Source organism: Malaclemys terrapin, chromosome 10 (assembly GCF_027887155.1).
Source record: "Malaclemys terrapin pileata isolate rMalTer1 chromosome 10, rMalTer1.hap1, whole genome shotgun sequence".
Taxonomy (NCBI): Eukaryota; Metazoa; Chordata; order Testudines; family Emydidae; genus Malaclemys; species Malaclemys terrapin.
Genome location: NC_071514.1, coordinates 16,199,969 through 16,215,317, shown reverse-complemented (window position 1 = coordinate 16,215,317; position 15,349 = coordinate 16,199,969). Strand labels below are relative to the sequence as shown.

Genomic DNA, 15,349 nt, shown 5'->3' with positions numbered 1-15,349 from the left:
AAGGTACATGGAGCCTCAGAGTTTCACAGAATACATAAAACAGTTCCGAGGATCAAAAAGGGAAATAAGCCATTGCCCCTAGAAACAAGATTACACACTGCCAGCACTATACCACCTCTCTGGTATGGAACCAGCCCTGATAAACATGTACTCCACGGTACCAAATGCTACAGAAGAGATTCCCAAAGCAGCTTCACTACCGCTTTTGATTTAGCTGATTGTCTTACAATCTCTACAATAGCATGTTTATCTGAACAGAACAGAACTTGGTTCCTTTAAGGCGTTTCCCTAACATGAATATGACACTTAAAAGCAGAAGGAAAGCTAGAAAAGCTTTATCTTTGGCCACACCAGATAAAACCCATAAGGGAGTCCATCTCTGGAGCCACTTCTGATTCCCATAACAACATTCAAAGAAGACATTCAAGGGCACCCACCATATTGAACTTTCTAGTGGAAAACTTTTTGCTTCCTCTGAATTTCAGGCATTGGAGTTTCTTTTTAGCAGGCTAGTTTGTATTGCCAAAGAATCTGAGCCAATTCTAAATTATCACTGGACCAAGAGAAGGGATCTTCCAGTTACGGTAGAAAACATCCTGTAAATTAAACTTTTTAAATTTTGTTTTCAGTGGATGTGTTTACTGACTTTCATTTTCATTCATCAATCATTTTTGGCATGGTATCATGAGAGGGTAAACAAAATGGGATTTTCCAGCATGAAATTTTCAAACAGCTTCAAGGGGGCCTCCAAATGTACAACCCCACTCTTCCATGGGCAACTGAATAAGGGTCCCACCCAACCCCCCCTTTAAGTAAGTAGGAGTCTCTCCATTGACATCAGTGGGAATTGGATCAAGTCAGAGTCTACAAACGTGAGCATGCACAACATCCACCTCTGCATTCACACATTGTTGTTTGTGGAAAGGAAAGTAGGTGTGCGAAGTCAGAGGACAGAGCAGGAAAGAAGACAAGAAGTAAAAAAAGGAGCTGACACACAGTCCTGACACAAGTTTTCGGAAAAAAACTTATTTGTTCTAAAGGAGAATACGGAGCCATTACGGTCCCCGTATATTTAGAGACACAAGGTGGGTGAGGTAATATAACTTAAAGCTTAAACTTAAAAGCTAAATAATGGCAAAATCAACAGAAGAATATTGTTTGCCAGAAAGCCAACAGAGAGGAGGTAAGGTAAAGATTAAACTTTACAGAAGTTGATCTATAAAAGATATTACCTCACCACCTTGTCTCTCCAAAAGAGACTACTTATTCCTGAATTTCTCTCTCAGGTGGTGTTATTTACTGTCTGTTGAGCACTGCCCATGGGTTCAGTACGGTACAAAGCATCTTCCTTACCACCTCTCTGTTGGCCTTCTAGCAAACAGTATTCGTCTACTGATTCTGCCACTATTAAGCTTTTTTATTTTCACAGCCAATCGTCTGTGTACAAACACCAGGACTGCGTGCACATGCGCATGCAAACCAGTAACAGAATCCTTTGCAACTGGACATGAAATTGAATATGAATGCCTCTACGGAAGCCATCATCATATGGCAAATTTGCCATTTCAGAATTGGCAAGGCAGGTTCCCCAAGCCATACGTCCATCCCCCAAATAAACTTCCACAATACTACAGAAATATTTTTGTGAAAAGCTGACAGAGAAAATATTTTCTTTAATTCTATAAAGGCATCTATTAGGTCAACTATAGCTAAAGGGTCTGTCATTGTTTCCATTATGAAGCCCTACTTTTAGTTATAAAACCTAGCTATAAAAATTTGTGCCAAGATTAAACTTGGCACATGAGTTCTCTGAGCAGAAGTTAAGTTAAAGTTCGCAACCAAATTCACTTAATCACCGTTAAATCACATGACTGCAAAAGTTTCTGGTGTTGATAGTTTGTTTTCCTGCAACTCAAATCAATCATTCCTAAAATGAAATATTTCAACCATGAGCTTGATTTTGATCTCACTTTCAGAAGGTTTTACAGCAATATAACTCCACTGACCTTAACAGAGTTCTACTCCTGATTTACACTAGTGAGAGACCAGAGTTAGGCCCCATTCATTCAGAATGAGGCTTACTCAGTTTTGGTGTATTCTACCACCCACCCACCCCATCCCCCTTTTAAATCAAAACATTAGATCAGCCTAATATTTAATTCTAGATTCTGATGAGATAGTATCATTTTTCTCTGTAGAACTGATATGTGCAAGATTGGATACGCATCTGGTATATGCAGCCAATTCAGGTGCTCGTGATGAGAGTATGCTCAATTTTATAGGTGTAGTTTTGCACACAAATATGGGAGACATTGACTTTTAGACAGGCTGTAAATTTAGCTCTAAAACAATTAAGTAGGATCACAGACTGCCCTTGATTCACTTTGAGACCACCTGGAAGTTATATGCTAACCTGATGCTGCAACAAAGGGAGCTGCAAGTGTCGACAGAGAGCAGAATTCTTCCTTTAGTTTTTCTTGGAAAAGAGGTTACTGAACATGAATAGCTACTTTGCATCAAAACTTTTCTATGTACCAAACTGAGTGCTGATGAGGGAGTTACTTGGATTGAAAAGGATCATTCCAAACCTCCTTTTAAGTTAAAACCAAGTGGAGGGTATATTAAAGTCTTGGCAGAACACTGGGACCCAGTTTATTTTAAAATAAGTCTTGAATATTTTGTAAAGGGGAACTGCCTCTTTTGTGAAACATAACACATAGTTCAGCATCTGATCTCCTAAAGTTAAAAACACCCAAACTTTAGACACACAAATTTTATTTTTCAAAAGCAAAATGCCATTATTAGTATTTTTCTGATTTTCTCTCCCCTTCTTCTCTCCCAAGTTTGGAGCCAAATTTAGGAATAGAAATAGGTGGCCAGGCTCCTCAGTCTACTCACCCATACTCCCTCCAGCTATCCCCGGGAATCTAATATTGGAAGAGCTGTGAGACACAAACTTCAGTGCTCATTCTGCGAAGCCAATGCACTTAACGTATCAGTTTGCATCCCTTTCAGGCCAAAATGCCCACCTTGGCACATTTTGCTTAAGAGACCAACAAGTGGTATATGGTTCGAGAAATTCCTCTCTGTTAAATTGCCCCCAAAGAGGCAGTAATCTTTTGTCTCCATACAGATATTTTTAGATAGTAATCCCCCTAGCATTCAAGGACTTCAACGTGGCTTCTAGAGCAGGGGTGGGCAAACTATGGCCCGTGGGCTACTTCCAGCCTGTCAGATGTTTTTAGCTGGCCCTCAAGCTCCCGCCGGGGAGTGGGGTCGGGGGCTTACCCTGTTCCACCCGCCCTGCACTCCCCAGCCCCCGACTCACACTTCCCTTGATGAGCACCATCTTCCGGCACACAGAGCCACACTGCGCAGGCACGACTTCACTGCTCTGTTTCCAGGATCGGAACCCCACCCCTACGTGGCAGCTGTCCCCCCCCACACACAATGCAGCAGCAAGCCCAATCCCCTCCTGATCTCCTATGGCCCCACCCTCGAAAGCCTCAAAACCGCCCAGGGGCTGCAGCGGTCCCAGCTAGGGTGCCACTGCTGGCCCCTAGAAATCCCCAATACCACCCCTGTAGAACCCCTCCCCACACCAAACCCCATGAATCTCCCCTCCCCGGTAACATCCCTGATAGAGTCCTCAGAATGTACTCGCTCATCTAGCACACGTAAACGCCTTCTTTAGGAGCACTGTTTGTCACTATCACATTTCAGTCCTCGCCTTTTCTAGCTCATCGTGATCTATACTTTCTTGGTGCTACAATGTGTTCTCAATTACCCTACAATAAACACACAGACAACTGTTCCATCCCCAGACCCAAAAAAAAAAAAATTCCATGGGTATGAAACAACACAGAAATCAACCATTTTCCCTTTAGCCAAAAATAGATATAGCACTCAACTAACTCTCGAGGAAAATGAAGGGCAAGAGGAAGATGAATTTTTTACCCCGGCACTTATTTTTGCCTATTTAATTAGACACATCTATGATGCCCATTGCTACAACATCTGTAGCAGCTCTAATACCATTACATTAATGAGCCTTTGCATATAGTTATGTGCCTACATGATCAACGACAAGCCTGCTGCCCTCCCATGGTTTGAAGACTGTAAAATACTACTACTGACCTGACAAAGTGAATCAAGGCAAGTTTGTGTTTCTAGTCACACCCTAGATAACGAATTACACTTATCTCTTCCATATCTGCCATCTCAGTCACTGGGAAGGAGTCACTAGTCATCTAAAACAGTGCTTCTCAAAGCAGGTCCGCCGCTTGTTCAGGGAAAGCCCCTGGCGGCCCGGGCCGGTTTGTTTACCTGCCGCGTCCGCAGGTTCAGCCGATTGCGGCTCCCACTGGCCACAGTTTGCCGCTCCAGGCCAATGGGGACTGCGGGAAGCGGCGCGGGCCAAGGGATGTGGAAAGTCGCCACTGTTCTCTGCAACTTCATGCCTTTAAACTGCTGCAGGATCTAATTTAAACAAGGTTAAAATTTCAACACTACAAAAATCTCATATCCTCTCTGTTTCCCCCAGTGACTCCTAACAAGATATTTGCTAGTCACACTTACTGCTAACAGTACAGACTCCATGATGCACATGAGGGAGGGATAGGCACACAAGGATGAGGCTGCGCTTGCCCTCACAGCAATGGAGAGAAGATACAGCTGGGCACATTGGGTCCTGGTTTCAGAGTCCCTTTCTGCTGGAAGGCACTTTCTGGCCAGGGACCAGGCTGATGTCCCAGATGTGAAGCCCAGCATAGCTTGGTTTGGGCCTTGGTTTTCTCCTCAGACTGTCACGGAGTCTTATGCGGAGTCTTCTTGTGTCGTGAACAGTAGGACAACTTTTTTGTGTCACATTCACCTTCCTTCAGTGAAATCACTTAACATTTCTCCTCTTCGCATGGGATCGGGATGGAAGAGCCTTTCACTATCTTTGGGCAGACAGCATCAATAGGTTAGGTCCATGGGACTATGCATCCATGTCCCAGTCTCACCCTCATTTATTTCATCTTTGGGTGCAGAAATGTGAGAAAGAGCTTACTCTCTCACTGTCTGTACATCACACTTGCCAATGGCAGACCCAGAAATGCTCACAACGTGCAGTAGCCTCTCTATGTCCAGGGATCACTAACAGTAGGGGCTAACTGGGAAAGTCAGAGCAATGTAATAATAATACTGAGCATTCATATCCTGGTGCCATGCACATACCAGAGGCTACTGCATGTGATCTGATACAGGACAATAAAAGTTGCTTCTGTGGAATGCTATTGTGTCTGTTCCCAAACCTCAACAGGTGAAAAGGGTATTTACAGGGATGAGGAAATGTACACTTAGAAGGGGGGAGACTATTAAAAATCTTAACTTTTCTAAACTAAACATTCACCTGAAAATCCCCTTGTTTCCCTGTGTGGCCCCTCTGCTCAACAGCTGGTGACCATGGAAGGATGTGGGATTTTACTGCTGCCTGTGGTGAACTGCACTTTTAGCAGGAAAAAAAAAAAAAAAAAAAATCAAACAAGCAGCTGGCTGGCTTGCAGTTTGCTTCTCTTTCAAGCCTTGCATTGCCCTTTGTTCTGTATAAAACAGTAATCTTGGAAAACAGAGTGAGGCTTGGGGACTGCCCAAATGGTTCGATAAATACTAGCTTGAGGCAAACACTTCTCTGTGTGTTGCTTTTAAAAAAATATTTAATTAATTCATTTACTTACATTATTTCATTACACTGATGTAGACGTTACAACCTGCTGCTGAATTCAGCCTGGCTCATGCTGGAGAAAGGGTGGTGTCTTACTGTGTAGATAGGTGTAGTGCACTTTGGAATATATATGGCCACACTACTCAGAGAATGAGAGAGATCAAGGGGCAATAAGATGGCTCTTGGAGTACCATAGCTTGCCATCTTATAAATGGATTGAAACTGATCTGACAGTCCGAAAGGACTATAGCTAATTTTAGTTTCTGGTAGTCTGCAGAATCAAACTACTTAACTTTAAAACTGAATTTCAAGAGTTTGTTTGTTGTTTCTGTACTAACACAACCGTATATAAATTTCACTGCTGGGGTCTTGTTTTAAAAAGAAAGACTAAAACTGCAGCATAAGAATATTTGACAAGGATTGGCACTTACTTTAGACCAGGGGTCGGCAACGTTCGGCACGCAGCTCGCCAGGGTAAGCACCCTGGGCCAGTTTTATTTACCTGCTGACGCCGCAGGTTCGGCCGATCGCGGCCCCCACTGGCCGCGGTTCGCCGTCCCGGGCCAATGGGGGCATCGAGAAGCGGCGTGGGCAAGCGATGTGCTGGCCGCGGCTTCTCGCAGCCCCCATTGGCCTGGGACGGCGAATCGCGGCCAGTGGGGGCCGGCGTTCACCCGAACCTGCCGCGTCAGCAGGTAAATAAAACTGGCCCGGCCCGCCAGGGTGCTTACCCTGGCGAGCAGCGTGCCGAACGTTGCCGACCCCTGCTTTAGACTATTAGCAGTGGCATGAATTCTTTATATTATCAGAGCACCAAGGAACCGCAATCATGGACCAGGACCTGCCCCAATATGTGACAAGAGACAGCAGATGGATACAGACAGATGGGAATACAAGAAAACAATTAGACTAGTGTTATACAAACTCTAGTTAAGATCCCAGAAACACCCTAAAAGTTTGGTTCTTTTCTGTGATGCACATAAATGGCATGATGTGTGCGATAGTATATGTCTAATGTGTATATGCAATTCCCAGTACTGAACATAAAAATCAGGCTGCTGAATGTGTTTATGGCTGGAGAGATATTTAATTGGCCCTTTGAAGGCTGAAGTACTGGCTCTATATATGCAATTGTGATAACTCTACACAGCAACCAGGTTCACAACATCTAGACCAGGGGTTCTCAAACTGGGGGTCGGGACCCCTCAGGGAGTCGCGAAGTTATTACATGGGGGGTCGTGAGCTGTCAGCCTCCACCCCAAACCCTGCTTCACCTCCAGCATTTATAATGGTGTTAAATATGTGAAAAGGTGTTTTTAATATATATGGGGGGTCGCCCTCAGAGGTTTGCTTTGTGAAAGGGGTCACCGGTACAGAAGTCTGAGAACCCCTGGTCTAGACAAACTTGCTCCCATGCACTGCTCTTGTCTGCACCAGGTTGTAATGGCTCTAGACCCGGCCCCTTTAGCACCTTCCCATGCCCCGCATGGCCCCTACACCACGGGCTGAGGCAGGAGGGGCTGGCATAGGGACAACTATTCAGATTTTATATCAGCTGAAAATTTCCTTGGATTTGGGGAATCCTCAGCTGTCCATTTAGGGCAGATTTAAATCCCTTTGTGCTGATCTAGTAGCTCAAAGGGACTTTTTCAGGGAGAGGATTTGACCCCAACTGTGTTCAGTTTTTGAATGTTTTTTTCTCCATGCAAAGGCAGGTTCAACGAAAAAGCAGCACAAGTTTAAAAATGCATGAATATATTAAGAGTTGGCTTTTCAAAAGTGCTCAGCATTGATCTAACCTTGCTCCTGTCTGAACAGAGCTAAGCGCTTTTGAAGATCCACCCCTAAGCTTTAAGTGAGTCTCTGGGATAATTGCTTCTTAAAAGGGAATGCTCTGTATTAAGTGCTCTATGCAATGGGAACGTGTATGCTTTTTTTTTTTTTCATTAAACAAAGCACAAAGTTTTAGAGCTATGTGGATCTCAGCAGTCTGCACAGGTTCCTGTCAACATTCTCTTGGTTTTGATCCATATGGATTTCCACAGTTGAATTTTGCTTTGAGTTTATATGGTTTGAATAAAGCAAATCTTTGCCAAAACCACGACTCCAAAACCCCATGGAACCCTGAATTTGGCACTTTTTTTATATGGAAGTTGTAAATTTTGCCCAGGTTCACTTGAAACTGGGCCACAGGCCTTTCGGTTATGAAACACAGCAAAACTTCCAGCAAACAAGGTCAGAAGTTTGAGTTCCTAAGGAAGTGAAAACCATGTAAGTTTTGCCTTGTTTGGATTTTTGTTGTGAACATTTTGCACAGCTCTAGTATTTTTCTTTAGCCTGAGGATTCCTCAGATATACACATACTGCACGGCTAGACAAAAGGAACAAGCCTACGCATTCTTTAAGTAATTCTGGTTTTCTACTTCACAAGTTTCAGTGAAAATGGGATTTAGCTCCATCTTGCTAGTTCTAACACAGCCTATGCCAGGGATTCTCAGACTTTTGTACTGGTGACCCCTTTCACAAAGCAAGCCTCTGAGAGCGACCCCCCTTATATATTAAAAATACCTTTTTATATATTTAACACCATTATAAATGCTGGAGGTGAAGCAGGGTTTGGGGTGGAGGTTGACAGCTCACAACCCCCCATGTAATAACTTTGTGACCCCCTGAGGGGTCCCGACCCCCAGTTTGAGAACCCCTGGCCTATGCCTTAGTAATGAAGGTCACATCTACGATTGGTGGTACTCAGTCTTGATGGCTTTATATGCCTCAATTACAAAATAAAGCTATGCATGTTTTAATTCAAAAGTAGAAAACCACAAAGTACGTTGTAAATCAAACACTAGCTAAGAGCAGCAAATATCTTGCTAAAAAAACACATGTGATTTTGAGCTGCCAAGCATTAAATCTTTTGAATATGGTTCTTCTTAACAGACCACATGAAACTTTTAGAAAAGAGAAAAAAGTGTGAAAAATCATTTCAGGTTTCAAAATAGACACAGGCATAAAGAAAACATATATTTGTGAAGAAGCTAAAAAGATCAGAGAGTAAGGAAGGAAATCAGTGCAGAATCCACACCTGGGCAAGCCAGAGATGTGAAGGTACAGCTAAGTTAAGGGGGGGAGGGGCAGTGTCTACAGCCCAAACCTGAAGCCAAGTAAGTGGGGAGCAGATTCTAACAACACACATAAATTAATAAGCTCACCAGCATCATCGCACTGCCAGCAAGACAACAGCAGCTTAATCTCATTGAATTGAATTGCCGTTATTCATAGATAAAAAAGGCTAAACTGACCTAGGCTTTAATTGGGATTTTGAACTTCAGCTGAGCTCAGAAGGGAACCATAATACAACGAAGCACATATCAGATATATCTGACCTGTCATAGAGTTTTCAGATGTACACAGTTGCTCTCTCAGCTTTTCCACATCATCTGGATGAACCTGCTCATAGAGTGTGCTGCCAAACCACTCTGACTGTGGCTGGTTCAGCACTGGAGTAACGGAATCCGATACGTAGATGACTCTCCCGGTCTCAGCTGCAACTACAAACAGGAACCCATCTGCAGCCTCAAGGATAAGATGTTTCAGTTCCTTGCAAAGACAGGATTTAATTAGAAGGCCAGCAAGAAGAGAGAATTAAAGAATACATCTGTCACCCTCAACTCACAACACTTGTTTGTGATTTGAATGACTGGTCAAATAGTAAGTGACCCACATTTTCAATGTGTACTGATATAACAATGCATCCAATTTTGTAATGAAACAAAAATTGTTAATCTTAGTAACTACAACAACATCTTTTATCTGATGAGCTCAATGCAGTTTAGAAAAATTAACTAAGCCTCATAACTCCCCTCTGAAGTGGGTATCATAAAGAAAGGCACAGACAGGAAAAATGACATGCTAAAGATAATACAGCAATTCCATCCTTATTGAAATGTTCTGTTGATTTAATCTCTGTTAAATTCTATAGGATTCTTTTGACGTATAATATGATCTTTTAGATATTATTCAAACTCTGTAAAATCTCATAAGGAACGATATATTTTTAATAGTTTTTTTTAAAACTTTCCAATAGAAATCTATAGCAGACATAATAAAAAAATTACTCAAAGATTATTAATCTCTATCAAATTCTGTAGAACTTTTCTACATAGGAAAGGAGGGTCACTACTGACCTTTTCCATTCCCTGAATTATTTGAATGCTAAGGGCCAGTTTTCAAACAGCCTCTTTTTATGCACAGAACTCAGTGTTCCTGTTAAAGAGTACCTACCTTTTTTGTGTGCATAATGTTCACTGTTGCATGCACAAACTGGGCAGTTAGTCACCCAACAGCTTGACCTGTGCGCAACTTTGGTGGAAGCAATTTGTTGTGCAAAAATGGTTGATGAGGAGTGAAAGACATGGTCCTATCTTTTATTTCTGTTTACTCAGACTCCCTTCTTAACACCCACCCAAATCTGTTGCAGCTGAAACTTGTATAGCAACAAACAAGGTTTCTCAAGCCTGTTTTTTTCATTGTCCACTTTATTGTTTTGATTAAATATTTTAGTCTCTTAAATAAGGGTCTCCGAGTGCTGCTGCTTCAGACTTTTGCGACTGTTACTATGGTGGAGACAGGGTGCCTAAACAATGCACGTCTGTGCTAGACCCTACTGCCCACCACTGTACGTCTCACATTTAATCTCACACATTGACCTACAATGGAGCTTAGAGAGCAAGACAGAGTTTATGGAAATTCCAAGCTCCACTGTGGGTTGGAGTGTACAAAATTGGACAGAAGGTAGATGGTATTGGGTGATAAGGAAGAGATCTTAGTCTGGTAAACTGATACCATTGTCTTAAAGAGCTGTCACAGCTATCAGAAATACTGCTAATAAATTACATGCTTCTGCTGAAATGTATCTTATTTTTCACCACAGTGTCAGTATATCAATTTCTGAAACACCAACTAAAAACAAGATGATTTTGTTAAAGTGGCCCAGCCCCCTCTATATTAGCTGCAACTTGAGGATTTATGACCCCATTTTAAATCCATTATTAACACAGTTGGAAATAGAAAAAATGTGTGCGCCATTCTGTAAGCCTCAAAAAAACAAACAAACAAAAAAAAAACAATGAAAAGTGACTAGTCTGCCCTAAAGAAGAGTAACAAGGTGGGTGATGTGATATATTTTATTGGACCAACTTCCGTTGGTGAGAGACAGGCTTTCAAGCTTACACAGAGGTAAGAAGACGAGTCAAGTGACAATATTTGCGGTCCCCCAGAAGCAAATTTAGAGAGACCCAAGATAAAAGTGTTACGTTTCATTCCATAGTCTTTAAGAAAACATGCTTACAATATGAATATGACATATCTGAGATGTACTTCATGCAAGATGGGTCTTGTAAGGTATCATTGGAAACAGGGCCGGCTTAGGCACCGCGGGGCCCGATTCAAAGGAGCTGCCGCCGAAGTCCCGCCGCTGTCTTCAGCGGCAGCTCAATCGCTGCTGCGGAGGAAGGACCCTCCGCCGAAATGCCACCGAAGACAGCGGCAATGATTGAGCTGCCGACAATGACAGTGCCGGGACTTTGGCAGCAGCTCAATCGTCTGCCGGTGCCTTCAGTGGCACTTCGGCGGAGGGACCTTCCTCCACGGCAGTGATTGAGCTGCTGCTGAAGACAGTGGCGGGACTTCGGCAGCAGCTCCTTTGGGACGTTGAGGGGCGCTCTTAGGGGCGCGGGGCCCGATTCCGGGGAATCGGCTGAATCGCCCTAAAGCCGGCCCTGATTGGAAAGGTTATAGTTTACTGAATGTGATTTTCCAATGTGTATGCCTGTATCATTTCTGTATCTGAAGTTAGGAATATTGACTATTTCAACTATGCTACTTTGGCAGTGACGCCCACTGTTAATACTTCAGTACAACAATGGAAAAGCCAGACCGGGTGGACAATGGACTGTGAAAGGCTTGGCTTTCCTGCAAGGCTCCATATTGCCACTGACTCATGGATGCTGTGATACTACAGAGTCTTGTAGGTGGTCTTGTCACCTGATACTAAACATTACCTGGAACTTCTTGTAACTTTCCACTGGAAGGGAAGGGGGTCAAGTTTGGGAAACAAACGATTCCTGCCTTATGAAAATCCTATTTAAGGGTGGGGAGGAAAGAAAACGGGATTCCTTCTCTCCATGGACTGTCTGCCCAAGAAGAAAGACTGCTAAAACCACCTGAAGGGAAGGCAAGGGGTGGGGGGAGGGGGGAGTCCAGACTGAGTCAGGAATCCAGTCTGAAAAGAAATATAATGAACTCTGAACCACAGAAACTTTGCAACCTGCCAAAAATAATATTTAGGGTGAGAATTTACATTTTGTAACCTGTTTCTTAAATATATTGAGCTTAGCTTGCGTATTTTGCTTTATTTGGTCAGTAATCTGCTTTGTTCTGTCTGTTACCTCTTATAGTCACTTAAAATTCACCTTTTGTAGTTAATAAACTTATTGTTTGTTTATAATATAACCCAGTTTATGTAATTTCTAACGGGGGAGGGAGGACGGCAAGAAGTTGTGCATATCTCCCTCCACATTGAGGGAGGGGGCAAATGTCATAAAACCTTTGGGTTTGTACCCCTTAAAGAGAGTGGGCACCAGAGTGTTGGGGCAAGCCCCTAAGGCTGAATCTTTCCAGAGCCGGTCTCTGTCTCTCTGTGCAGCTGGTGTAGCCCTGCCTGTGTGCTTGGCTGGAAGAGACTTGTGAGCCTAACCCAGCAAGGCCAGGTAAAGGGGACCCAGGCTGGCAGAATAGGCTGACTCAGTGGCACCCCAGCACATCAGGTGACACCCCAAAGGGGCCAAACCTATCACAAAAAGTACATAGAGATATGAGCATTGAAACCTCAGCAGCTGCTGGTATTTGTCTAACAGAAATATGTATTGCTTCAAGCCATTCTTTACATATGTAAGAACTTTACAGTTAAGAGCAAAAGTGTGTAAGTTACAGCCCTCTGGGTTCAAAAGTACTAGCAGGCATGAGGACTTTCCAGTGGATAAGGCTGAACCTGGGCTCCCTTGAAATACCAGTTACATAATCTTCCCTATAGCCAGAAGGAAACTAGAGAGGAGTTTTGTAAGTTCAGATCCAAGCTCTCCAGTTCTGAGTTTTTTACAGATGGGGGCTAGCCATATAGTTCAGATCCAAATCTGAATTTTCTCCAAATCTGTCTGTGCTCACATCTGGGATTGTGTGCCTCTCACTAAATGAAGCAAGGAAAAAATAATGTGAAGAACCTACTGACCTTTCTACCCCACCTCTCAAAATAACAGGATTATTCAGCCCGGAAGAAATAACATTTATGAAGCAACTACCTGTTCCGTTAGGAAAGAAGGCTTATATGCCCCATCAGTAGATTTATTTCCGGTGCCCCTCATAGACTTCATGTGCGAAACAGCCATACGCAGAATTGTCAGCTTGTCAGGTTTACGGGCCAATGCACTGCAGGTGGGCACCATGTCCGACAGCTCAGTGATATACTGTGTCATCTTATTTCTCCTGCGTCTTTCAATTTCACTATGATTCTCCCTAAACATTTAAAGAAAGATCAAGCAAACAGACAAAGCAAGACAAGATCAGTATAGGAATTTCCATTTGGTATTATAAATAATAATAATACTTTGCACTTGTGTAGCATCTTTCATCCAAGGAGATCAAAGCGCTTTACAAAGGTAAGCATTATTATCCCCCCTTTTACAGGTGGGGAAACTGAGGCACGTGACAGTTAAATATGACTTGCCCAAGGTCACACAGTAAGTCAGTGGCAGAGCGGAGAAAAGAATCCAGATTTCCGAACTGCCAGTTCCTAGCTCTAACCCATTAGCATTTATACCTCACTTGGTTTAGAGCAGCAGACAGCAAAAGGAATGTGAGGTGCTGAGGGCTGTCAACTCCGGGGGAAGTCCCACTTTTCAAGAGATGCTCTGTGCCTCCTAGCGTAAGGGCCTTAGTGAGGTGTTACTTGTATTAATATTGAACCTGATCCAGCTTCTGATTAAATCAATGGGAGTCCCTCTATGGACTTCAGGTCCACAGTAAGCAACAGCTCTGACTAAAATTTTGTAATTGTGATATAGACCCAATCCTGTAATCCTATGCAGCAGACTTCAACCTCTATGCTTCCGCCCCACCAAGACTTCAGGGATCAGATTGCAAGATTGGGACTATATTTTGTATAACAAGTAAACACAATTTCTTAAACAAATATTAAAGGTAAAGTAGGTCCTGACTTGCCAGACACTGAACAGGTAATTATATAAGAGAACAACTAACTATAGTAATAAAATAACTATGACAATATTCAACACTAATATAGTGCTTTTTATCTTCAATGAGAATTACACAGATACCTAGAGCATCTTCACAATAACCCTGTTTCACAGAGTTTAAATAACTTGACTATAGCTACAAAGGAAGACTGAGGAAGCCAAAGAAAGCTAGAGCTGGGATTAGGAGGTGGTGTTGGTATTCAGGAACTCCTGAATACCAATACTGTGCTCAAAAAATATTCAAAAGAAAACATTATCAGAAGCTTTGGTTTTACTTTGTCTTCCATGAGTGACAACATTTATAATGAAAGTCTTTACTCAGTCAAAACTATCATTAAAGTCCATGGGAATTTTACCTGATAAATAATAGAGTTAAAAATTGTGTAAAGACTTCAGGATTTAGGGTGTGATTTTCAAAGAGGTCTAACGGAGTTAGATGTATAATTTCCATTCTTTGAAAACTCCAGCCTTAGCGTACAGATATTAATTTTCATGGCAAAACACAGCTCTCAGTCCACCTATCAAATTAATATCAAATTATGAAAAACAGTATTCAGTAAACTAAGGGTTTTTTTCCCCTCCTCCTCACACTTCCCAATACCCTACAACAAGAAGGATCACTGACTCATTTAAATTTTATTTCCAAAGTTCTCAGCACATAACAATATATTACTGAGTTGGCCAGTTGCATTTCAGGGTTTTTCGATTATCAGCTGTCAATATTGCATATAAATTAGGATGTGTGGCACAGATCATCAGCTAGTGTAAATCAAAGTCAATGGAGTTGAACCAATTTACATCAGCTGAGGAACTGACCTACTGAACCTAGAAAACTACACTGCATCAGAGAGGTGCATTTCTTTATTTTCTGACGTGGCACCAGCATACTGTACCTGTAAAGAGGTAGCTACCTACAAGCATACGAAGGACATGCCACTTCTGATGTCAAAGCAGCTTCTTCCACTGATTTCAGTGAGCTGTATGGAGTTTTTTTGTGAGATTACTGACTGATCCAACAAGATGTGAAATTGCAGATTACCACATGGAGAATCCAGTAACACTGATTGGTACAACATGCAGTATTGGAAGAGATTAATTTATTCTGATTTAGCATAACTCAGGGCTGAATAATTAGGGAGTGACTCATGGAAGCGGACTAAGCAAAGTACAGAATACTTTTCAGCCACTTTTCATAACTAAGCTTTTTTTAAAATTTAGGGTCTGTATCCCAGTTGCAATATGTTTCCCTTTGAAATACTCTAGTAAATAAGCAAGATCATAGAACACCTAGAAGAGTTGGAAAGCATTGGCTTGTGTTGCTTTGGAAGATGCA

At 42.4% G+C, this 15,349-nt stretch overlaps 1 protein-coding gene across 3 annotated transcripts in view; it reads right to left on the bottom strand.

The window, feature by feature from the left end:
* The window catches only part of ARNT2 (aryl hydrocarbon receptor nuclear translocator 2), a 142,833-nt gene that overhangs the window by 80,522 nt on the left and 46,962 nt on the right, over window positions 1-15,349 (bottom strand). For all 3 annotated transcript variants that reach the window (XM_054041731.1, XM_054041732.1, XM_054041733.1), the window contains exons 4-5: window positions 13,063-13,276; window positions 9,091-9,304 (exon numbers count right to left, since the gene is read on the bottom strand). In XM_054041731.1, coding sequence (XP_053897706.1) covers window positions 9,091-9,304; window positions 13,063-13,276 — 428 coding nt within the window. The remainder of the gene's footprint in view (window positions 1-9,090; window positions 9,305-13,062; window positions 13,277-15,349) is intronic.